This window comes from Pectinophora gossypiella, chromosome 14 (assembly GCF_024362695.1).
Source record: "Pectinophora gossypiella chromosome 14, ilPecGoss1.1, whole genome shotgun sequence".
Lineage (NCBI taxonomy): Eukaryota > Metazoa > Arthropoda > Insecta > Lepidoptera > Gelechiidae > Pectinophora > Pectinophora gossypiella.
The window spans coordinates 11,732,301-11,758,114 of NC_065417.1; the positions used below are offsets into that span (position 1 = coordinate 11,732,301).

A 25,814-nucleotide genomic window follows, 5' to 3' on the forward strand; every position below is an offset into this window, starting at 1 on the left:
GCACCAATGACTTATTAATTTATCTTAAACTGCATAGAACCAAAATTTAAAATAAAAAACGACAAATTAATAATGCACATAATTTAAATTACGCAAAGAAAATCCCTAGTAGTAGTAATCGATTTATTTTTTTCGTACCGGTGGTACTAACACAGGGTGTTAGGTATGCATGTAGGTACCTAGTTGTTCCAACAGTACGTTCGCTCTAGCCATACGCAACCATTTAATTACGAGTCTTATTACTTATTCCAAAGAACAGAGGCGGTAATTTCTTCAATAAACAAACGGTGGCCGGTCACAAATCTCATTAACATTTAATATTATTCTTAATGCGACGGGGGCGAAGTGCCTACTTTGTAACCGTCACAAAATGAGAGCTAGAAAAACATTAAATAGAGGTTCCATTATGTTAATTAATCTTGGGGACGAGCTTATTGTACTAGCACCTTTGTGCTTTAAAGGCTCTAAGCGTCTTCCGAAGGCAGTTTTCAATTTAAAAGTAATTTTGCTCGAGTTTAATTTGGCGGAGTTTAGAATTATAAAGTGACGATGACAGCGCGCGGTGCGACGCCGCGCGGCGTGGCTTGGCGTGGCGTGCAGTGGCGAGGCGTGGCGTGGCGTGGCGTTGATGTAGGAAGAGACGGTAGGTAGGTATGCATTATATTTTATTATGATGATTTATTTTATTTATTTATTTTATTTAAGTAGGTATTGTATTTTATTCTGTTAAATTATATTCTGATAGAGTGGTGTAATAAATGTCGTTCGACGTATACATAAAAGAAAATCGGAATGGAATTTCTGTATTGCAAAATATTGTTTTTGCAACAACTGTTCTGTACTTGGGACGTACGTTTATAATAATATAATATTTCATTTATTTAGTTATGAATTTCGGGATTTTGGTGGTGCTTTTATGTTTTTGTGTTTTTACCAGCTAGGTACAGGCGTATACAACACCTGCTTATTGTCTCAAGTATAAAAAAAAAACCCAGTTATGTTATTGTAAAAGTTTTGACATTATTGTGAAATACAGCGAATTTCTCTCGAAATTACATTTAAGTAATTGTAAAAAAGTAAAAACGTGTTCGCCCCGACTTGATAATTACGTGCACTCCGGACATTGTTTTTCTTTTATTCCGACTTTCCGGATCGCGTCCGGACGCTTTATTTTCCGGATTAATTAAAATATCTTGGAACCTGCCGGTCTTCTTGGAACAGTGCATTTTTTATACTGGTAAGTAATGGAAAACAACACAAACAAAACATGCTTATAGTTTTTAATCTTTCTTTCTGTGTCATTGTTTCCCGATACATATAATTTGTAAATGTTTGTCTCCTTTTGTTGGTTGCCTGGAAGAAATTGCTCTAGAGCAATAAGGCCGCCCAAATTGTACTGTATTCATGTGTTATGTCTGATTGTTGAAATTTTAGTTCTGTGCAATAAAGTAGGTATATTTGATTTGATTTGATTTGATAATTTGGGAATTTTCAAGGCAAGAGTGAATAGGCACTATATGAGTCCCGGTTTGTGTTTGAATTGGTCCCGGTTTATCATCATCATCAATTTAACAGCCACGCTCTTGTCGGTGCATCATTTTCCATGTTACTTTTTTAGGGAAAAATAGTGCAGTGGTTTCCCTCTTGCCTTCAGCTCCGCAGTACTCTGTCTGACGCAAGTGGGATGGCGCCCAGAGTAGTCTATTACAAAGCCATACTAGGACTCCTGTCCCCGGTCCCGGTTACTACTTACTAATGTAAATATGTAGTCGTTACATGAGTCAGGGGCCTTTGGCGGCTCAATAGTAACCCTGACACCAGGGTTGATGAGGTTGGTATTTCACCTCATAACCCACACGATAGAAGAAGACTATTTGAGTTTGCGTGCTCCACCTTTGACCACATCGCTGGATCGTAGTTCGTTTTGTTAAAAAAAAATACAACTATGCGTGTGTTTGTGTATATAATATATACGCATAATAAGACTGATATAATTCCATAAGATTCACTAACACAGAGGTAGGAAATAAAAAAAAATTAAGTATTAAAAGAAAATAATGGTACATCGTTTTCCTTGAACTAACTACCCAAGTATAACTATTTCTAAAAATAAAAGAAGCCATTTTAAAGGAAATCTTAATCAAAATGTCTTCTTGCTCATAATTAAACAGAAGACGAGAAAAAAGTATTAATTAATTATTCTTTAGATAAGTAAACTGTAATTTTATAGACGTGTAATGAACACGTCCGCTAACAGTATCTATATTAAAAGGAATATTTAGAAAGGAAAATAAAAAAAAAATGTTAGTGAAAATAAGAATTTGCCACTTTTGGAAATTCAGGCTCGTAATCCCTTATGAGGTGGGCAGAGGCATAGCAAAAATTTGTAAAAAAAATATTTGTCGTAGTTTACTTGCCTTGCCGCAGTCAATAACCTCTCAAGTTTAGCGCCTAAACCAAACAAACAAAGCCGAAATTAAAAGATAAACGTCTCTCCATGTGAAACGGAATGGAAATGAAATCTCGCGACACGCACACCTGCCCGCAAAAACAAGAATTCTGCGTGAAAAGGAGCGGAACGTTGTCCCACTCGTGACATTGACAGAGGTCCGAGTACGCCAATAATGTTAAACGAGTGGAAAAAAAAGAAAAAGGAAGAGTTTTTCACAAAGGTTTCCTACCCCTTTTACATGTAAAATTTTTGCGAGAGCTTACTATGCGGATTGGCTTTTAAATCACCAACTAACATGCGAGTTGACTACGGTTTCGACAGTCTGTAAGCTACAAGTACTTGTTACTGTCGTTTGGTAAAAAAAGTAACAGAAAAAAAAGCTTTGAATATTTTCATACTTTAAGCGATTAATAGGTGATCCTACGATAATAGGAGAAACGTGGTAAAAGTTTCATTCCGAATATTTTTCGTCAGCTTCGACTTGTTTTGTGAATACTTTTATTATAATTAAGTAATTATATTTATTCCTGCGCTGCCCGCATCCAACAGCTTCCCGCGACCTTCACCAGATCGTCGGTCCACCTTGTAGCGGGCCTACCCATTGAGCGTCGTCCGATCGTCGTGGAGATCCTTGGGGCAGGCCAATGCCCAACAGGGGGCGTCGTACGGCTGTTGATGATATTTATTCACCGAATAAGTACTACCGAACACCGAACACACATCACCACCGAACATAACACCGTACACGAAATACTCAGTTTTGGTGTCAAATATACCCAATGCCGAACACCAAGAAAATTCCAATTCAAAAATATGTATAAAGATTCAGTAGGTTAACATAGTTACACTTTGAATCTTATTTTTTTACATAATGAACGTTTCATCCGCCTAAAACTACAGTAGCTCCTCACAACCCGTATAGTCCGAGAAAAGAAGCTGCACGAAAAACCTCGGCACAGGGCCCTAGATGGTCTTTTTTAAAAACCCAATATTCGGCACATTTCTGTTAATAATAAACGTTATTGCCGAAGATTTTGCATAGAATTTTGTCAAATAGCAACATTAAAATCCATCGACTACTTTTGTGGCGCGGATTATTATTTATTTTATTTTGAGTTCTGTTTATTTGTTTTAGTTTTATTTTAATTTTATTTTTGTTTTGTTTCATATTTTTGTTCTGTAACTGTTTTGTTTATGGTGTAAATAAAGTTTTAAACCTTGTCTCCCTTTACTCATCGTTTTGTAATAACGTTAAGAGTCACTCGTGCCAAGTAGGTTCTCGATAATCTCCAACAATATCTGCCCAACATTACACTATTAAGTTGCACTTGAGTCAACTCGTTAGTCATTCGATTCCCGGCTTACATCCCTCCTTATCGGTCTGAACAGTTGCTAGAGTTAACCCTTTACTTAACCACATTACACTACCAACTGTCAAAGTGTATTCAAATTCAATAGTCATCAATAACAGGCCAAGTCTTGTATGTTAAATAGTTCAAGTTTCGTAATCTAATCAATCCAGAAGGATATCTTGTTGCGGGTTGTTACTTGAAGCTCTCTAGTTTTGTTGTGACAAGGTGCAATTGTAATAGGTAGGTGTTTTTGTTATAATGTTGTTTTAATTCGCTTCAACTAAGACAGGCAAAGTTCTAGGAACCATACAGCCTTGTCATTTTTACATACAGTGACATCGTATAAACTTTGAGGGATGATATAGATCATGATTCTGAGTTGATATCAAGTGGAATTTTCCGTCGAAAAGTGAAGTGTGAAGCGAAAAGGGGTGTAAGTGACATAGATAAACTCACGCCTATTTCCCACCGGGGAATAAAACTGGACCTGTCAAATCTTCAGGTTAAGTAACCGGCCCCATGACAGCGGGATAACGCTAGGGAGGTGACGGATGATTGTTTCCCGAAATAGAAGAATACTTCACACGCTTTTGTACAAAGTTTTGCGACAGCCTACGCGACAGCAAATATAATTTTCATCTTTAATAAAAAACAAATGTAAAAGAAACTTGGCCAAGAAGCAGGCGATATGTGACAAAGCCTAGTCTTTAATATAAAAACGGATGAAAGAAAAGAGTGGATACAACATTTTTTTTGGAAAACTCAAAGACGATTGGGAATTAATCGCGGTCGCTTTGTCGACTTGGCAACTAATTCAATAAGGCTAGATCTCGTACTTTCCATTCGATTTCTTTTATCGATATTCGATAGATAGGCAGTAAAAAGTGTTATGATTTATTAATACCTGTCGGAAAATTTACGAAAATTTTAGTGTTATATTAATTATTTTCAGTTCCATACTTTTGCGACGGAATATTCCACTAGATATTAACTCAAAATTATGGTCTGAATCATCCCCCTCACGTTACGATGTCACTAACACCCTGTATATTTCAATCAATCAATCAATAATACTTCATTGCACAACAACATATATATAAAAAAAATACTTTCGCATTGCGGAATCCTATGAAATTCTACTCTGAATCGGCGCGCGTGTATGAAACGATTCATGAATGTGGAGGAAGCAAGAGAAGTGTGTCAGGATCGAAGCAAATGGAATTCTATAGTCTCTACCTACCCCGGTGGGAAATAGGTGTGCGTTAATGTACGTATGTAATTATGTATCTAACGAAAAGTAATAATACTTTTTTGCCTATCACATTGTGGCGAACCCAACTAGTTGGCCAGCTAGTTCTGCCCACACGCAATAGATGGCGCCACATTCAAAAATGCAGTCTTCAACCGGTCGTGAAACGCGATATCGAAGTTTACACAGCAAGACGCATATATACAACTTCCAACATAACACCGTAGGATCGTCGATCCCTAGTCACACTACCAACTTGTGTCTAGCGGGGTACTATGCTCTGTTCGGTACCCCGAAAACATCCTTTGGCGGCAGCACACCCTCGCCGCTAAAACGTAAAATGTACATTGCCAGTAAAGTGGCTGTGGAATTTGAAAAGCAGTAGAGTTGTCTTAGTTATCTATTTGTAGGAGTAGTACAAGAGAGTGGCTTTGAACCACGGGTTTGAACCGACGACAGCGGTTCTCATAAAAAATGCGCGTTAGGGCCTTTCCATCCTCTTTCTTCTATTCTGTGGGTTTAACACAGTATCTTAAAAAAGAGAGAGAGAGACAAAATAGTACCTATGTAAAACAAGGTAAGACTATGCAATGTAGACACACAAACACTTTTCAAATAAGACACAGTCCCGCTGCCAAGACACTATCTAGAGCAAACATATTGAGAATATTATTCAGTTACACAGCGCATAATGTGCTCGTAGCGTCTGCACGTTCAATGTTTTCATGACTTTAAAGCAAATGCTATCAGAAGTGATATTTGTGTAGATATACTATACCATGGTGGCATGCTACGGTGGTGCTACGACGCTGCGCGAATACGCTACGAGCTGTTACGACGTAGGTTAGTTACTTGGAGTTTTTTGGAACTCCAATATAAAATAGATTATGAAAATCATCATCATCAGCCCATTAACGCCCCCACTGCTGGGGCACGGGGCTTCCCTATGGATGAATAGGGAGATCGGCCTTAAACCATCACGCGTGCCCAGTGCGGATTGATGGTTATTAATAACGACTGCTAATGCAGCCGGGACCAACGACTTAACGTGCCTTCCGAAGCACGGAGGAGCTCGAGATGAAAACTTTTTTTTTTGTTGTCACCCATCCTATGACCGGCCTTTGCGAAAGTTGCTTAATATCGACAATTGCACACCGAGCGCGTTAACCGCTGCGCCATCGATCTCCTCAATCGCTTATAAAATCAACACAAGAAAAAAACATAAGTTTTTAATCGTTCGGTATATTCTTAATGATTTAAATTTAAAAAATAAGACTGATAGTGATGGGATAATACCCTGAATTGGGAAAAGGGACACAAATAAATTGGAAAATGTAAAGGTAGGTAGATTGTAAAAGTCTAAATGTTCCTCATTCGAATGTAGTGGTAAAGAAACTTGATTTGCAAACAGTACACACATTAGTTGCAGCACAATACGAAGATCATTTGCGGCGCTCACGGGCTGGAGCGAATGCAACCACAACTTGAATGTAAGTATGCAACATAAATACTCACAAATTAATGTGAATCTTATAATAACGTCTTCACATTAAACAACAATGTTTCGTGGAAACTCAGCTCGGGCTAGACGTGATACCGCTATGGAGATGATGATAGAGTTAACTTTTTTCGCGCTTACGCTATAACATACATAAACATATAACATACGTAATCCCTAATGGGGTGGGCAGAGCCACAAGTAATCAAAGACAACTTGAAGCCATTGTTGATACGATGTCGTAAGCTGGATATGATAAACCTTATGGTAATAAGGGATCAAAGGGCGTAAAATCCGACAGAGGGATTGTGTCCTCTAACATGATGGACTAATGTTATGGGCGATAGGCTGATCCCTTATCACCATAAGGTTCATCATATCCATCTTTGGACTTCGTATCAACAGTGGCTGCAAGTTGTCTTTGATTACTTGTGGCTCTGCCCACCCCATTAGGGATTACGGGCGTGAGTTTATGTATGTATGTAATAAGGGATCAAACTATCGCCCATAACATTAGTCCATCATGTTAGAGGACACAATCCCTCTGTCGGATTTTACGACATTGCCGAGAAGACAAGCAGCTGAACGTGTTCTATGTTTTTTATTTGCACGCTGTTCCATCTATACTAATATTATAAACATGATAAGTTTTGGGCAGATACTATTTAGTTTGCCATCGACACGATAAGAAGATAAAGAAGAAAGATTTCTGTTTTTGTTTGTATTGAGTGTTCTGAATAACTACTGGACATATTTCAAAAATGCTACATTATCCCTGAGTAAAGTAGGCTACATTTATAATCAGAAAAAAGAAGAATCCCTACTAAAATTTACTCCAGCAGGGATAACATGCGCGTGATAAAATTATCCATCGATCTAATCAATTTTATGGACATGGTAAGTTTGGTTTTTTCCTTAACCCATTTTGATAGAAGAAGAGATGACTTATTTGGGTTCGCATATTAGCACCAATCGACAGAACGGCTAATCGATAAAATGATAGTGGCAAATTTTTTATCACGTTGCGCATTTTAGCCCTGTTAAACAATAAATGTCAATCCATGCGAAGCCGGAGCGGGCTGCTAATTTTAAATAAATTAGGTACGGTCACAAGCACTAGTATATACACTTTAAAACCATGTCATATTAACTTTTTTGACAAATGCTCATGACTGTAGATGCAAGGCATTCAAATATGTTTTTTGTTTTGTTATTCGAAAGCTGCTATATCCGGTAATAATTTTATATACGTAGTGCCCATATACGGATTAAGAGTGTTTATGAAATACGATTACGAACAGCCGTAATTCCCCAGCCAGGGTTGCCAGGTAATAGGCACGCCGACGCGGTCAATTTACTAGATCAGGCTCTCAAATTGCCTGAATTACGTTAGCCAATTTTTCAACGTTCCTCGTCTAATACTCCACAACTTTTTCTCAGTGAAAATGTTCACGCAACGTTCTTGTGAGGAAAGACTTCCACGCAATGATGGTTTATCTGTTTATCTCTTCTCACCTATACAGCGTGTTAGTGACATCGTAACGAAAACTTTGAAGGATGATTGAGACCATGATCCTGAGTTGACATCAATTGGAACACCGTAACGAATACTGAAGGGATCCCAAAAGTATAGAATTGAAAAAAAATAACAGAAAATATCACGCATTTTGCGACGGACAATGAATCATCCCCCCCGATTGCCTTATAGTGCAAAATCTTACGGACTTTGCTAACAAACCCTTGCAATTAGACACGCTACTTTCAATCCAGGTAATAATTTACCCAAAAAAATAATAGGTCCCATGTAGGTAGTAGGGGGCCAGCCTATTGCCATTTACCTGGCACAAGTCATAAACAGCACGTGGTAACAATCATCTATGTGAATTTAAAGTCGTAAAGTCGAATTCAGTGGTTTCGAGGCCGAACTAGGATTCCAATGACAATACGATTATAATGACACTATCTTCTCTGAACGGACAACGGAACGAAACGGATAACGGATTACAACAAATATAGTTATATAAATAGTCATGTATTCACTGTACAATAATTTGACTACCCTCACGCGTGATATTTAGTAATAATTCTGGTCTAAGTTTCGGAGGGAGGGTTATATCCTAAGGCTATATACAACAACGAACAAGTTAGGCGTCGGACTTACAACTCAGTGTTAAGCCCCCGATGATTAGAGCAGAAACTATGTAAAGGTATATTGGGTGGCCAACTTTTATGAAAAGGGATCACCCTTTAGTTAGGTTAGTTCTAGTAAGAAGTTTAAATTCTAGTATAGCTCAATTCTTCCGCATCGTACGCCATTTAAAACTGAAAATTCTGTTAGTGCGTTACGATGCAGAGAAAAATTGTTGTGCTTTAACTTTAGCGAGCATGATGCAGCACCGCTATTATAATTAGAAAGAAAATCATATTTTTTTTAATAATCTTTTTTTTTAATTCATGTTTGGGCTTCTTCTTCTATCGTGTGGGGTTGTGAGGTGGATTACCAACCTCATCAACCCTGGTGTCAGGGTTATTATTGAGCCGCCATCGGCCCCTGACATAACTCATGTAACGACTACGTACTTACATCACAGTAAGTAATAACCGGGACCAACGGATTAACGTGCCTTCCGAACCATGGATCATCTTACTTTTTAGACAATCAGGTGATCAGATCATGTAATGTCCTAACCAAACTAGGGATCACAAAGTTATTTTTGTGATTTGTCCCCACCGGGATTCGAACCCGGGACCTCCGGATCGTGAGCAACGCCCAACCATTGGACCACGGAGGCCGCATGTGTGGTATAAATAATTGATATCACGTATTAGAGAATATATGTTTTCAGAGTTATATGCCTAACTTGACCATCGGGTTCAAGGTCAGATGGTAGCCGCTAAGGAGAAAAATCAGACCTGTCAACGTCATCATGCAGACTTTGCTGGTTGGGTAAGTCACGGATAAACGCAAGGGAGATAGGAGATTTGTATATCATTTTATGTTGTACCCTCTTTTCCTTCCTTGGGCCAATTTCACCTCCACAGATCAAGTAATTCTCTTGACCATGACTTTCTGGACGTGGTGGCCTGGAGTTCTAAAACAGGGTATCCAGGCTTCAGCCTCTGCAAATACTACCTTGTATATTTTGATAGGAAATAAAGGTTTTACATACTTTAATTACTCTAACAAAAAAACTCAAGACTTACCTTTGACGTATAAGGAGGTGGGCTTGGAGAACTCAGTGCCGATGGAGTTTTCCGCGACACACTCGAACTTGCCCTGGTCCTCTTCCTCACTCTTCACTATTTGTAATGTACCTGAAAGAGACGGAACATTTCGTTACTTCAAGTAAAACAATATCTTGGAGCATCTGTGTGTGTTATATGAAATGACGTACGCGGATTGGCGTATTCATTCATCTGATTGCATTGCTTGGTTTACGGCGTTATGAAAAACCCGAAGCCTTCACCAACCTCCAGTGGACCAGGGTGGTGGAGTATTTTCCATACCCTTTCCTCTTGATCGAAGGGAGGCAAGGGAGGCCCAGCAGTGGGACGTATATAGGCTGTTTAAGTTATATTTATAGATAGATAGATACAATACTTCATTGAGCATAATGGACACAAAATACAGAGATAAGGACAACATATATACAGAGAAGCACAACAGGCGGTCTTATCGCTCATGCAGCAATTTCTTCCAGGCAACCTGTGGGTACAGGAAGTCAACCAACCTTTGGGTATTTATGTATGTTATTAAAGAATTAGAATCGTATTTGTAACGTAATTATCATGGATAAATTAACATTGAACTTGCTGTAGGTAAGTTTCACATTTTTGAATCTACAATAAACAAAGAAAAACGGACGGTAAGTGACGGTATTTTTACAGTAGGATTGCTACAAAGTGTTTCCGTCCAAATCTGAACCAGTAAGTTACCTTCTGAGACACAATAGTTAAATGATGGGGTTTGGAATTTAAAAGAACATTCGGGACTTTAAGGTGAGAAGGACCACAACAAGTGTAACGTTTTAAAAAAAACACAAGTATGTGTATGGATGGGTTACCAGCACACTTCAGTCCCAATCCCTCTAAAAATATTTATCAGACAACATTTAGGGCGGCAAACCTCAAACACAAAACCTCGACACTACACATTGACGTTATCGTACACGCGCATCTGTGTGTGTGACGTCTGACGCCCATACTATTGAAGACTAAAGTAAGACCGAGGGGGGTGAGGTTAACCTAGCTTAGCCGCTGGTGGGGAGCGGAGAGTTGCCGTTCTATACGTAGTATTATTCCTTATTCTATGATTAAGGTTAATGCAAGTTACTTCGTTCGAGGCTGTATATAAGCCGCTTAGCAGGTGTTCTTCACAAAATTTCGACTTGGACTTAATAACGTTAGAACCCCGTGGACTTAAGGTTCCGTAGAAGCGACGTTTGTTTCACTGCTAGCGATAAAGCAATATGATTTTCATACATTGGATTATTTGGTTCAGCGATGTGTGAAATTCTGCAATAATGCGCTTAGAATTAATATCAGGAATGATCTCGGACTGTCCTTCGGCCGTATTCAAGAATCTTATCTAATCATGGTTTTGGCTTACCTAAGTAACTGTAGATTACTTTTGACATTATATTATTATTTTGTAATATTTTGATAATATTATATCCTGCGCGGGACCTCGCGAGTGGCGGGTTCGGCGGCTGAGTTAGCGGCTAAGCTCAAGCATGCCAAGTACGCGGAACTGAAAACTGCATACATGTTTGTGCCCTTGGCTTTTGAGACTGCAGGTCCTTGGGGTAGCGAGGCGAGGGAATCGATCAGGGAGATCGGCCGGAGACTCAAAGTCAGAGGGGGTGACCCTAGGTCTGCGTATTACCTGGTCCAACGCCTGTCAGTGGCTGTGCAACGGGGCAATGCCGCTAGTGTAATGGGTTCGTTTCGACCAGGTCAGAATCAGAACACTTTTTAAACGCCTAGTTGGACGTGACGAAGTTACGTATGTTACTGATTATGTGACAAATTGTATTATTATAATAATATAATATTATATTTTGATATTAAATAACAATTAAAATATATACCAATACTTTGTCTGAAGATGATTGTTTGAAAATAGTTATACCTAAGTACTTAATGTTTATTTCTGAATATATTTTTAGCCCTACTAAAACAGCGCCCGGAGCGATGGCACCGTTCGCACCGCCCTAGGGCTGCCACTGATTATGAATGCAACGCAAATTATGTAGTGTAGTAAATAGTATTAAGTGTATCTTCATATCTGAGGTGATTACCTCAGATAGCTATCTATCAGTTATCTCTGGTAAGTAATTGAAACGGTCGTTAGTGATGACTTGTTTTGTGGCTCTGCCCATTTCGTTAGGAATTGCTAGAGTGACTTGTATTACGTATATGTGGGATTATTGTCTGTCGTTTACAAGCTTCTATTTGCATAGATTTTCATGTGCCTTGTGAGATTCGATTTTTATTTACAAATTCGTAAATTCGTAATTCCGGTCCGGGTTTTCGGTTATTCGTATTCGTAATTGGCAAATACGCTTCTCGCTGTCACTAAGCGGAACCCATAAGCTATGTAAGTCACTATAAGGCCACTTGTAGTACCCGGCATTTGGCCATCGTAATGGCTCTCGACGCCGTGTTATTAGCTCATAAATCTACTATATTTACTTCGCGAATAAAATGTTTCGCCGAAATTCGGACGACTTATTTCGAAGAAACCGTTTCGAGAAATGTTTAAACAGGCACGGTTCGTGTTTATTTTTTATAGTTTGAACCCACTCGAATTTTACTTCCGCGAGTTGTTATTTCACAGTGTGATGTGATTGCGACGCAATATAAAATTATCATATTTATACCTAAATCTAAATATATTTTCTATTTCACATCATATTTTGATCAGATTTTAATATAACAAAACGAAAACACAGTGGTGCCCGGCGTAGCTAAAGATTTTGGTGCCTCCTACGAGGAGGAGTGGCTCGTCAGAGGGCGCTGCCGTAGCGATAAAATTATAACGTCGTTAAAGTGCTGAAAAGAGTTGAAGAAAAGAGAACCATATCGAAGACTATAGAGAACCGGAGAAGAAATATGATTGGCCACCTGATACGACACGATTCATTTATAACAAACATTATAGAAGGAAAAATTGAAGGGAAGAGAGGAGGGGTAGACCTAGGATAACATTTATGAAACAAATAAAAGAGAAGGTGCAGGTCGTGTCGTATCGGGAGGTGAAGGTTTTGGCGGGAAGAAGAGAGGAATGGCGATTACTCCACCGACAAGAGCCCAGCTCTTAAATAGAGAGAGAGAGAGAGAAAAAATAATGCGATGACGTTCTTCTTCTATCGTGTGGGTGTGGTGTCAGGGTTACTATTGAGCCGCCAAAGGCCCCTGACATGGCTCATGTAACGACTACTTACTTACGTCAGTAAGTAGTAACCGGGACCAACGGCTTAACGTACAAATCATCTTACTTCTGAACAATCAGCTGATCACCAGGATTCGAACCCGGGACCTCCGGATCGTGAGCAGAACACTCAACCACTGGACCACGAAGGCCGTTTTGACGGCGAGGGTGTGCTGCCGCCAAAGGATGTTTACTAAGTTACATTATGTTAAGTCTTCTAACCTATCAAAATCGCTCTAAACACTTACATAAAAAGATCAAGTCTATATCCTAATGGGATGGTCAGAGTACATCCATCGCAAGATGAACTAAGTACCTACATCTCACCGAGCTTTCTGTTAGACCAAAGTGATAGGTGGTGAGCTGTATCGTCGTTTATAATGATCGAGCGAACTGTGTTAGTGAAACACGTCGCTTTATAAAACTACAAGAACTGAAGAAGCAACATGGTTCTGGCAACAATTTCTGTTCTACAACTTTTTGAACTCTCTGACAAGATGGCCGAAGGAATTTTTAATGTCCAGACAAGTTTCAAGTCCTACAGCGAACAAACTCTGGTGACTCGCGTAAACTGACTGAGAACCAAAGAGTGCTAAATGACTTTGAGGAAAAGAGGGATTTTATGTTGTGGAAAGTTCCGTATTAGATTTTATATTGTCGTAAGACCGAATGTCCTTTTAAAATCGAAACCCCATTGTTTTACTACAGTGTCTGGAAATTTTGGCCTTGGAGTCTTCTTATCCTATGGGTTGTGAGGTGGAATATCAACCTCATCACCCTGGTGTCAGGGTAATTATTGAGCCGCCAAGAGCCCCTGACATGGCTCATGTAACGATTACTCACTTACATCAGTAAGTAGTAACAGGGACCAACGGCTTAACGTGCCTTCCGAAGCACGGATCATCTTACTTTCAGACAATCAGGTGATCAGCTTGTAATGTCCTATCCTGTGTTACTGTGTAGGTACAATATACAAATGCTACATAACTTTTTATTATAATAGATATAGAGGTAGTTTATAATTAGAATCTACTGAGGAGGGTCGATAACAAATTGATGCAACTTGTTACGTTCCGTCTAGCCTCCGTGGTCTAGTGGTTAGAGCGTTAGGCTCACGATCTGGAGGTCCGGGTTCGATTCCCGATGGGGACATTGTCGAAATCACGTTGTGAGACTGTCCTTTGTTTGGTAAGGACTTTCAGGCTTGAATCACCTGATTGTCCGAAAAAGTAAGATGATTCCGTGCTTCGGAGGGCACTTTAAGCCGTTGGTCCCGGCTATTAGCCGTAAAAACACCTCCAGCAAACCCGCATTGGAGCAGTGTGGTGGAGTATGCTCCATACCCCCTCCAGTTGATTGAGGGGAGGCCTGTGCCCAGCAGTGGGACATATATAGGCTATTTTTGTTACGTTAAGAAACAAGAAACATTTATTGAGAAACTGTGTAGGTACATACGTTCGGTAGCTACATTTTATTTTTTTGTATTGACGATTCTTTTTTGTTTTTATCCCGGCGGCAGTTGTTGAAAACACAAACAACTTAAATTTTCGTGACTTTTGGCAACAATAATAAATCATAGCAAAATAAAACAGGTCACAAAAAGGAAACATGGAAGTCTGAAACGAGAACCTGTACTGGGGGGAATATAGCTAGTACTAAGCCTTGACTTTTTGTACAAGAAATTCTTCATCAAAAACGTAATTTCGTTTTTATTTCTCGTAGTTTTTGTCGCTGTGCGGAGATATTGCTGTCGAGATAGCGTAATTCGCAAAAAATATTCTGCAACATACAATATTAGTTATTGCCACGGTTCTAAAAACATCATAGAAGGAAAGAATGGAAGGGGAAGACCAAGAAGAGCTCACATGGAACAGATTAAAGGCGAACGTCGTGAACAAGAATGGAGAATGCTACACCGACAAGAACAAGGCTCTTAAATTCATGATGATGATCAGTATTCTGCTACACCGTTTTGGCTGTGTACTCTAAACCGGCGAGCATACTTGAAGTTCGGTACTTGGGTTCGAATCCCGGTGGGGACATATCACAAAAATAACTTTGTGATCCCCAGTTTGGTTAAGACATTACAGGCTGATCATCTGATTGTCCGAAAGTAAGACTGACACCAGGGTTGATGAGGTTAGTAACCCACCTCATAACTAGTGATGTTCCGAATATCCGTATCCGTATCCGCGGATATCCGAGATAAAAGAAAAATCCGTATCCGTATCCGTGTCCGTTACTTTTCACGCGGATCTTTTACGGATCTTTTTCAGGTGATTAAGTAGAATTATTAAATAAAAAACTATAAAATTCCACTCAGATTGTTTTTATTTCTTAAAATCAAATATTTGGCACCTTTATATTGCAAAAATTTAGATAGATAGATCTTTATAATGAAAGCAAGATAAAATATCACTTTTATAACAATGAAATAACTAAAATTTTAATCTTTTTTTTAAGAAAATAAAGATCCGTAACCGTATCCGCGGATCTTTACACTAAATATCCGTAATCAGATCCGTATCCGCGGATATACATTTTAAACGATCCGGCACATCACTACTCATAACCCACACGATAAGAAGAAGAAAAGACTTGAAGTCTTTGGTGAGAGTGGAGGAAGCTAAGGTGGTGTCAGGATCGTAGTAAGTGGAATTCCGTAGTCTTTTTGAGGAAAGTAGACTAGAAAGTCCCTCATTGTTTATTAAGCATATTTTTTTTTTAATTAATTTTGAGGAGCTCGTTGGCGCAGCGGTAAACGCGCTCGGTCTGCGATTGTTGAAGTTAAGCAACTTTCGCAAAGGCCGGTCATAGGATGGGTGACCACAAAAAACAAAGTTTTCATCTCGAGCTTCTCCGTGCTTCGGAAGGCACGTTAAGCCGTTGGTGCCGGCTGCATTAGCAGTCGTTAATAACCATCAATCCGCACTGGGCCCGCGTGATGGTTTAAGGTCCGATCTCCCTATCCATCCATAGGGAAGGCCCGTGCCCTAGCAGTGGGGACGTTAATGGGCTGATGATGATGATGGAAATTAATTTTCACTTTGTAATATATATCTCTCATATATACTACACATTAAAAGCAACGTACGGGTCGAATTATTTGGGGTACGAAGCCAAATTCGGAGCCAGTTTTCTAACGGCCCGAAGGTCTTTAACTAAGTTTCGGGACTATCGACATACGTCGAGATGTTAACGACACATAGTCGAGTAACGGATCAGGGGCTTTATTTTTGCTCAACTCGCGTGCGAAAATATATACCTATCTCATCTTGCAAATGACAAGTTCTGATGTGCTATGTGAAATGAGTATATATTTTCGAACGTGACTTGAAGGCGAGCGATTCAAAAATAAGGAACCAGTCCGTCTCCAACACGATGGATAATCTACATCTATGATTTATCATATTCACAAAACATAAACAATGCTGGGATCACGGGGGAATAAATTTAACTACTTGGCCGAACAAATGGGGACAGCTGAGGGCTCTCACCCGGTACTGGTAGGCACAGACCTACCCTCAATCAACTGGATGTGTGTAGAGGATATTTGTAGTTTTTCCCGCCTTCTATACAGGGTGTTAGTGACATCGTAACGAATACTGAGGGGGATGATTCCGAGTAATCGTTAAGTGGAGTATCAAGTGGAGTTTTCCGTCGCAAAACACCTGTATTTTTTAAGTTATATTCAATGCTATGCTTTTGCGATGAAAAATTCAACTTGATATTAACTCCGAATAATGAGCTGAATCACCCCTCTTAATACTCGTTACGATGTCACTAACACCCCGTACAAGTACATACAGGTAGCCATACAAGTAGGTATGTGTGTTAGTGACACCGTAACGAATATTGAGGGGGATGATTCAGACCATTATTCTGAGTCGATATAAAGTGGAATTTCCTGTCGGAAAATTGGTGATTTTTTTGTTTTTTTTTTTTTAATTATTTTCCGTTCAATACTTTTGCGAATCATGGCCTGAATCATCCCTCAAAGTTGTCGTTACGATGTCACTAATACACAGTCTGCCAAGATTACTATTCTCGTACACGAGATAGACGAGAGAAGACGTATCATCATAAGTATTCATAATACTGTTAAATCTGCAGCATTAGCATCTCTTAGCATCCCGCCCTTTATTCTTGAAGTTGCTTAGGTAATGGAGCCGGAATGTCTGCAATGAAAGCATCTTTGCCTGTAAACTTTTTTATCGTTATTCCAAAGCGGCACTAAACCTGTTTACTTGTAAAAGCATTTTTGTGTTGTTTTAAAGTCAAAGTAAGAGTCACCATCATATTATTTTTGCTATTTAAAAGATATGAGAAAAATCGGCGTGCAAATTTTTTTTGGATCTAAGTAGACTATTTTATATAGAAAGTTTCTACACGGTCGAATTATAGCGTTGACAGCGACTCCCCGAACGGCGATTCCCGCAACGGCGAGTGGTTAGACGTCGCGCGAATTTTTTTTATATAGTACAGTCATGGTAAAAACTGTTTCGATATCAACTTTTCATCAATTCGGAAATGTTTTTTGGGAATTATAACTGGGTTAAAAATGAAAAACTTACCGTCTCGTGCGTCTTACCAATAAGAGATAAACATAGTAATCGACAGCCAAGTAAAGTTTAGTCGAATTATTTATAATTGGATTCAATTTTGCTTGACTACAAAATATTCACTTGTTTAAAAGTGTGGCTAGAATGAAAGTAAGCATGACTAACTAATACGATGTTCAACAGTACCCACAACATTTTATAAAATAACCTTAACCATAGAACGATTTAGTAATAATATCAGATGCCTCTATCTTGCGCTCTACGAAATATAAAAATTGAAGTATAAATATTTATTTGAATTGAAATCTACAGTCATGAGCAATATAATGTACCCACTTTAGGACCCTGTCGCACTAACATATTTGACATTTAGTGAGACTTACAGTTCAGTTTGTTAAAAAAGTTAATGTGACATGGTAACAAAGTATATACACATTAATGCTCGTGACCGTACTTCATGCACACATATATAGCCTATATCGTCCCACTACTGGGCACAGGACTTCCTTGAATCAACCGAAGGCGGAGGGGGTATGGAGCACTGCACTATGTTCCTCCAGTGCGGTTTAGTGGAGGTATTTTGCGTTAGTAGCCCGGAAATCTACTAAAAATACTGTATTTTATTTAAACCTGAAGATATAAATCACAGGACCGCGCGGTCTATAAGCCTACCGAAACATTATATTATTATGAGTTATGACTATCAATATCTGGGCCAATATGATAGATTGGAAAATAATGCGCGAATTATACGCACTGTTTATGTACTGGAGGTGTCAGTTACAAAGCCTATGTGGTTTATGATATTTTGTAGTCTTATAAATACATTAACTTAAGAGCTATGCTCTTGTCGGTGTAGCATTCTCCTTTCTTGTCTACATAAACTGCCTATATACGTCCCACTGCTGGGCACAGGCCTCCCCTCAATCAACCGGAGGGGGTATGGAGCATACTCCACCACGCTGCTCCACTGCGGGTTGGTGGAGGTGTTTTTACGGCTAATAGCCGGGACCAACGGCTTAACGTGCCCTCTGAAGCACGGAATCATCTTACTTTTTCGGACAATCAGGTGATTCAAGCCTGAAAAGTCCTTACCAAACAAAGGACAGTCTCACAAATTGATTTCGACAATGTCCCCATCGGGAATCGAACCCGGACCTCCAGATCGTGAGCCTAACGCTCTAACCACTAGACCACGGAGGATGTCCTTTCTTGTCTATCAAAGGCCAATTCCTTGACTTCCTTATAAGACACGACGTTCATCTTCTCTTTCATTTGTTCCATATAAGCTCTTCTTGGTCTTCTCCTTCCTACCCACTACATTGTTACGATATACGTAAAGCTTGGTGAGGTGAGGGTACTCAGTTCATCATACAATGGATGTACTATTTGATTACCAAAATTCCTGAGCTTATGTTACGTTACATTAACGTCAACTGACGGCTGCAGAATCAACCAAGTGATAACGGTTACGTGTTGAGTTAGTAAATTATCCGTCATAAATTTTGATAGGACAAAGTTCTACATTTTAAATGCAGGAAAATAAATTAATTAAAAAAAAAAGACTAAAAGTAATACAAGAATTTCCCACTTCATAAAATGTTCTAGAAATATAACCACGAACGAAAAGGAAAACCGGCCAAAGTCATAGTTTCATAATCTCGTCGCCAATATGTCAGGCCCCATGCTGGGCGCCAAAAGTCTGCTCGACTCAAGCCCAAGGGATTTTTGGCGGTAATCAAATAAAACTAGCGGCTCTACGTGGTGGGACCGCGGCCCGACAGCCGACGATAGGTCAGTCGGAATGTGACGAAGGTTCGCCTTTGAATTTAAGACAATGGCATTTTAGTTCTCCGTGGACAATATTTTGTTAGATCAACCTCTTTGGGATGTAATCTTTGCCAGATCCAAATTTTGTAAAGAAATTAAAGATGATTCGGGTAATTGACTTTTGGTGACTCAAAAGTTCAAAAATAGAGCAGATAAGATTTTATTTAACAGTTATTTTGTTAATACATCTCAGGCGTTCTTTGAAGAAAAGTAAATGTCGACTAAGAAATAAATCAACTTATTGCGTTTATCTTTTCTTTTCTTTTTTCATAATATTCTTTATCCTGTAATGGCTGTGTGCTTATTTCTTCCGACAGGCATAATCTCCTACAGCCTATTTGCTCGTGTATTACGACAAATAGAAGGAATCAAACGTTATTTTCTGGTGAGCGATACTTTCTCGGGATGGAGGGGAATCCGTTTAAGGGTGTCGACTGGAACGCAATGAAATAAAAAAAGATCGAGCGTCCGACCACGGTGATCGGGTGATCCTTGGGCTTTCCGCCTTATAGCGTAGCGTCTGGTACAATTTATGAGAGTATTCTTACTTTTAACTTGCTGGAAACTGATTTGGGAATGGCTAATAAATACACCCCACCCCATAGGGATTACGGGCGTGAGTTTATGTATGTGTGTATGTATGTATGTATGTAATAAATACAAGTTTACAACTACTCGGGGTAATCTCCGATTAGGAATATAGTTTAAATAGACTATTATACTTTAAATAGACTAAAGTCTATTTATAAGTACACTAAAGCACGGAGCCGTGGTAGCCTAGTTGGTAGAACCGTACCATAGTAACCGGGACCAACGGCTTAACATGCCTAACGACAACGATTTGAATTACATATTTAAATTATTCTATTAAAAGGCTGTAAAACACAATAGTGGTGTACTAAAACGTTTTCCTATTTATAACCATAAAATACCCAAATTTAAATTCACAACAATTACAAAATGATTTACAATTATTAAGGTAATAATTTAAAATGAAATCCCTGGGTTTTATCCGTCATTATCGACTATAAGCCTTTACGAAATAGATTCAATTTAATTTAATCAAAACAGTGTACAATGAGGCATGCTTACCGATATTTCGCTAGGATTTAACCCGCTTGTAATTCCAGAGGGCGGTAGGTCAAATACACAGAGCACGGAATAAATTATGTTTAGTTGCTACTAGAGGGGATAAACAATAAATAAATAATAATAGTCTGTACGTCACTCGGAAACATGCTAACATGAGGGGGAAACCAAAACCAAAACTTTTTAAGGTGGATTTTTATTAAGTACATATGCATGCTTGTATATTATAATTTCAATAAAAAAAACATTTTTCAAATACAGGTATACCGGTATTGTTCTGGGGGCAATAATGAAAATACCGGGTTTTTAAAATTGGTCCGGAATTGCGATCCCCGATTGCCATCTCTACCGCTCGGATCCGAGCGGTAGGCGCCGCTACAATAGCCCCGCCCCACTCGGATCCGAGTGGGGAGCGAGAAATGTGTTAAAAAGCATACTCTACCACGCTGCTCCACTGCGGGTTAGTGGAGGCGTTTGGGTAAAGCCACCCAATTGCCAGAGCTTTCAAGCCACCCAAAGGCCTATTGTCGCCTAAAAGCATGAATATTAAGTTTATGTCAATTAATCTGAGATTGTCTGCACAACATATCTACGCAACATTTAACCAGTCGCTATTTTAATAAGAGATGTGCAGATAGAGCCGCCTCTAGTAGTGGGCGAGCGATATTTCATTCCGTGCTCTGTGGTCGGACCTTTTACCCTTCTCATGGTTGTTTTACTAATGTCTGTCTAGACAGAAACACGGGCTCAGGCGTTTTATTTATCATAAGCCTACAGCGGCCTTGCGTCTTTGTTTGAATGCAGGGGAGGTGCGAATATGAAAATCATATTGCTATTTAACCCAGTCAACTCAGTTTTTATTAGGTATTGAAGTTTTTAATAGGGGAGACGTATATTTCATAAGAATAAACGGTAAGAATTAACAGCCTCTGCGGTCAAGTGGTTGAGCGTTGGGCTCACGATCCGGAGGCCCTGGGTTCAAATCGCGGTGGGGACATATCACAAAAAATCGCTTTGTGATCCCTAGTTTGTTTACGACATAACAGGCTGATCACCTGATTGCCAGAAAGTAAGATGCTCCGTGCTTCGGGAGGCACGTTAAGCCGTTGGTCCCGGTTACTACTTGCTGATTTGTAACTCACAACCCACATGATAACAAGAGAAGATTTGGTATTGAGGTTTTTAATAGGGGACTCATAACTACGTTTATTTCATTAGAATAAACTAGTACCTGGTAAGGTAACGTATATAATCATTGGTTTAGGCCTGTACTGGATTCGAACCTGCGAGCTCAAATTGAGCGTTCCACCAACTGGGCTATCACGGCTCTCCTTAGTGGATTAAAAAGAATACATTGAATTAGTTTAGTGAAATAAATGGAACAATAAAAAGTGACAGTGATGTGTATACACGTGGAAGTGTCTTCCCCTTAAATATATATTAAACAAATTAAGTCGAAATACAATGTAATACATGTCAAAATAAACCCCCTTTAAATTAAGCTAAGATGGGTCAGTGGACAAACTCTTTGGAATAAATATTTTATATATAGTATAGTAATAGTATAGTATGTTCAGGTTAAAGACAAATTGCTTATTAGCTTGTAGGCTAGATTGTAATATTATGAAGCATATATTTAAATATTTTAATGCTTTATTTTAATTAAAAAAAAGAAATTATCGTCTTTCCCTTATCTCACTATAAGTGAGAGTGCTGGAGTGTAAGAGTGGGTGTTTTGAATAAATAAATATCTACTTAGTAAAGTCAAGTAGCACCCAAACAACAGGCGAAGGGAACAGAAGCATTTCAAATGAAAAATTCACATCAATTAAGGTCACTAATGAACCCAATTTCTTAAGAGTTGAACACTTTTCCCACCTTCCCGCGAGTGACGACAAAATGCGTCGGCGGACAGCAGGAGCGTAATTAAAAGAAAAATAAACGCTATTCATAAACGTCCAGCGAAATAGCAGGGACGTAGCGGCATTATATTACCAACCTAACGACCAGCACACCCTGAACCCTTCATCCCTCTGATATTAATACGACTGTCCCGCAGGAGTTGATTACGCTCCCGCAGCTCACCTTACGCTGGTCAAGGAAGCTTTATCGTGGAGCCCGTTTAATCTAGCCCTTAGGAAAGGGAGACATGGTCGGTTTATTTTACGCCCACAAAGGTTGATTAAGTGATATAAGATGATCTTATATTGCGCACACTTATACGCGGACGTTTAGTGTTGTCTTAATGAAAGTCTCATAAAGAATAACGGGGCGGCGATTTATCTTGATATAAGGGGGGTTAAAATGGCCACATCGAAGCAATTCATCTAAGAAAGCAATATTGCTATTTGACGTTTGTTTGCATTGCGCACTTACTTTTATATGCGCAAATGTCAAATTGCAATATTGCTTTCTTAGATGAATTGCTTCGATGTGGCCATTTTAACCCCCAAGGTATCTAGTGAAGTACCCTGAACGATAACAATGGTTGTCAATAGTCTAATTGAATACTTATAATTGATTGAACATTTTGTCGTTATACAATTTAGCGTTCAAGAAAGTCTCTGTGGTTCTGTGGTTCACCGGTTTGCTTGTCAAAAGGGGAGTGCCGGTTCGAACCCTGGTACCGGACTTTCACCAATGAGTTATTAATTTATCTTAACCCCTTACCGCATGCGAAGCCATTTATGGCCTCTAAACTTTATGATTTTTTTTCTATATAAAGTAAACATCGAAATAAAATAAAATAAACTTTATAATAATTAGTGTTCTATTGTGAAGCAAAACATATTTTTTTGTCTACGGTAAGTCATAAATGTTAAAAGTATTTGAAGTTATAATGCAAGGCGCCCGGCAAGTGAAATGCAACAAGTGCAGTGAAGTTTTGATCAATGAAAAATAATAGTTTATCGACGTTTCAGATCTTCAGTAAAAATAGTTATATGCTCATTGTATCTTCGACCATACCAACAGTAAGTTTTTTTGTATGTGCATTTATATTTATTTGATTTATGACCCTTTTTTTGTAAAATCCATATATGGCTTGGTATGCGTTCCCGCTAAATTGCTGTCTTGTCATATCTGGCTTTATATGCACTCAAAGGTATACAAATGCAAAAAAGCTTTTTATCATTTCTTCAGATATGGACTGTGCACGGTTTTATGATTCTTCAAAGGATGTAAATCCTATCCCTGGTGATGGTTTTTGAGTGAAGATGAGCTTATTTCCGATTCTGACCGGAGTACGAACTTACTACGTCACGTTCCCCAATAAAAAAAGCATGTTATGTAAACAGCGACAGTTACATGGCACTGTTTGATTTCAAGCTTGCAGTTTCAGAACATATGCGCAAGACAGGGACACCCAGCCAGCCTTCTTAGTACGCCGATAAAGTCAAGAGCCGGAACTCCATCTAGTCGAGCTGAAACTCCAAATAGCATGCCAATAAACCTCGAAAAGCACCAACCAGGTATCAAGATCTGCCATTGACTTCTGTACGCACTGATGGTGTCGATCATTTTTCTATTTGGGTAAAAAATCAACGTCAATTATATCAATTCTGCTCAAAGCTACGTGGATAATACAAAATGTGAAAAGTGCGTAGTTTTTTTATGCTACAATGACAAGCGCAATTGTTTTAGAGATTTCCACAAAATGAAAACGCTACGCATACGAAGCCATATATGGCCCATACGATTTTTGCTTAAACACATACGAAGCCAAATATGGCTCTTCAATTTATTTTTATAAATAATAACTATAAAAAATATTGTCTTGTATTTTTTTTCAAATAATAGATAAATAAACACATTTTCGCAAAAAAATATTTTTTTATTTACAATCTTCATAATTCATGCAATAAGGGGTTAAGTGTAGTTTTCTTTACACTGTTGGTTCGACGATTATAGACGGCGATACGGCTCACCACCTCAGTCAGTCTAACAGAAAGCTTGGTTAGGCGTGGTTACTCTCGGTGATTTCATCAATCAATCAATAATACTTTATTGCACAATAACATATACAAAGGGCATAAACGTACGAATAAAACATAAGCACAATAGGCGGCCTTGCAATGGATGTACCTCAGACTACCCCAATTGTGAGCTAGTTATGATCAAGAAAGCATTCTCCACTACCTACATTATGTACACTACGTACTCCGCCTATATGAATCCTACCAATCTACGAAACGATTCTGTATAGATTTACGAGTCCTTTTAACGCTCTCGCATAACGTTAAAGATTTGTATTGTGCATTTTAAATAAGTCCGTTTAACAAGGTATAGAAGATTGGAGAAGCAAGCGGTGGCACACAGGAGCACAGTTACTCGGTGTGATAAGCAGCTTAAAACATTTTAAGTTTATTTCCATCACAAATCACGAATGAAATATATACCATTTATTTTCATAGAACGTGTTCCTCCAAATCAAAATGCAAGAGAAATCATACCTGTAGCAGTATCCCGTTTTTCACAGGTTCTGCGTACCTAACCTGAAGATTTGACAGGTCCGGTTTTTTACAGAAGCGACTGCCTGTCTGACCTTTTAACCCGCGAAGAACAAACCAAAACAAAAAAAGAACAAAAAGAAAACCAACCTAATACAGGAAAAATGCAAGAGAAATGCTTCCTCTAAAAAGGCGATTCTATACTCAGAAGTAAGTTTTAACAATAAACTGAATTTTGAGCGCTGCTCCCGACAGTTGTATGTAAAACTGACACAAGTTGCCAACTAGAGAATTGAAGAGCTATGGAAATATCAACTTTAAAGGAAATAAATACAAATAATGAAATCGGTTGTTTTACAAATAAAATATATAAAGAGAAGACACAAGACTATGAAACGAATGAGAGAAGTACCTTTAATTAATATTATTATTCTTACAGGTTGGTTATTGATCACATAACCCACACAAAAGAAGGAAAAGAAGATGAAGGAATAGACCTTACTCTATTTCTTCATCTTCTTGTCTTTCTTTCCTTCTTTTAAACTGCCAAACTGTGTATACTTATACACACAGTTTATACACACATTTATACCCAAAAACAAGGATAAAAGATGCGTATGTTTCTTCCATGTAATTGGAAGGTTAAACGAAGGCAACTCTGTCACCGCCATCTATATTTATTTTGGAAACGTAGAGTGGAAAGTCTCTCATTCCTTATCATCTTTAAAGTGTCGTAAAAGTCGACTATAGGTTAAGATTTGGTATTTCTGTTGAACTGAGAGTAAATAAAAAAAACATTTCCGTTTATATACATACTGGTGCTAATTCCTGTAAATACCATCTAATTTTATTTTAAGTTATATCTGTCATTTTCTTATCCGCCGAAAAGGAAAGGGACGGG

At 38.7% G+C, this 25,814-nt stretch overlaps 1 protein-coding gene across 4 annotated transcripts in view; it reads right to left on the bottom strand.

Annotated features, from left to right (window-relative positions):
- Positions 1-25,814, bottom strand: part of LOC126372717 (tyrosine-protein phosphatase Lar) — a 584,292-nt gene that overhangs the window by 26,724 nt on the left and 531,754 nt on the right. For all 4 annotated transcript variants that reach the window (XM_050018572.1, XM_050018570.1, XM_050018571.1 and 1 more), the window contains exon 8: positions 9,756-9,866. In XM_050018572.1, coding sequence (XP_049874529.1) covers positions 9,756-9,866 — 111 coding nt within the window. The remainder of the gene's footprint in view (positions 1-9,755; positions 9,867-25,814) is intronic.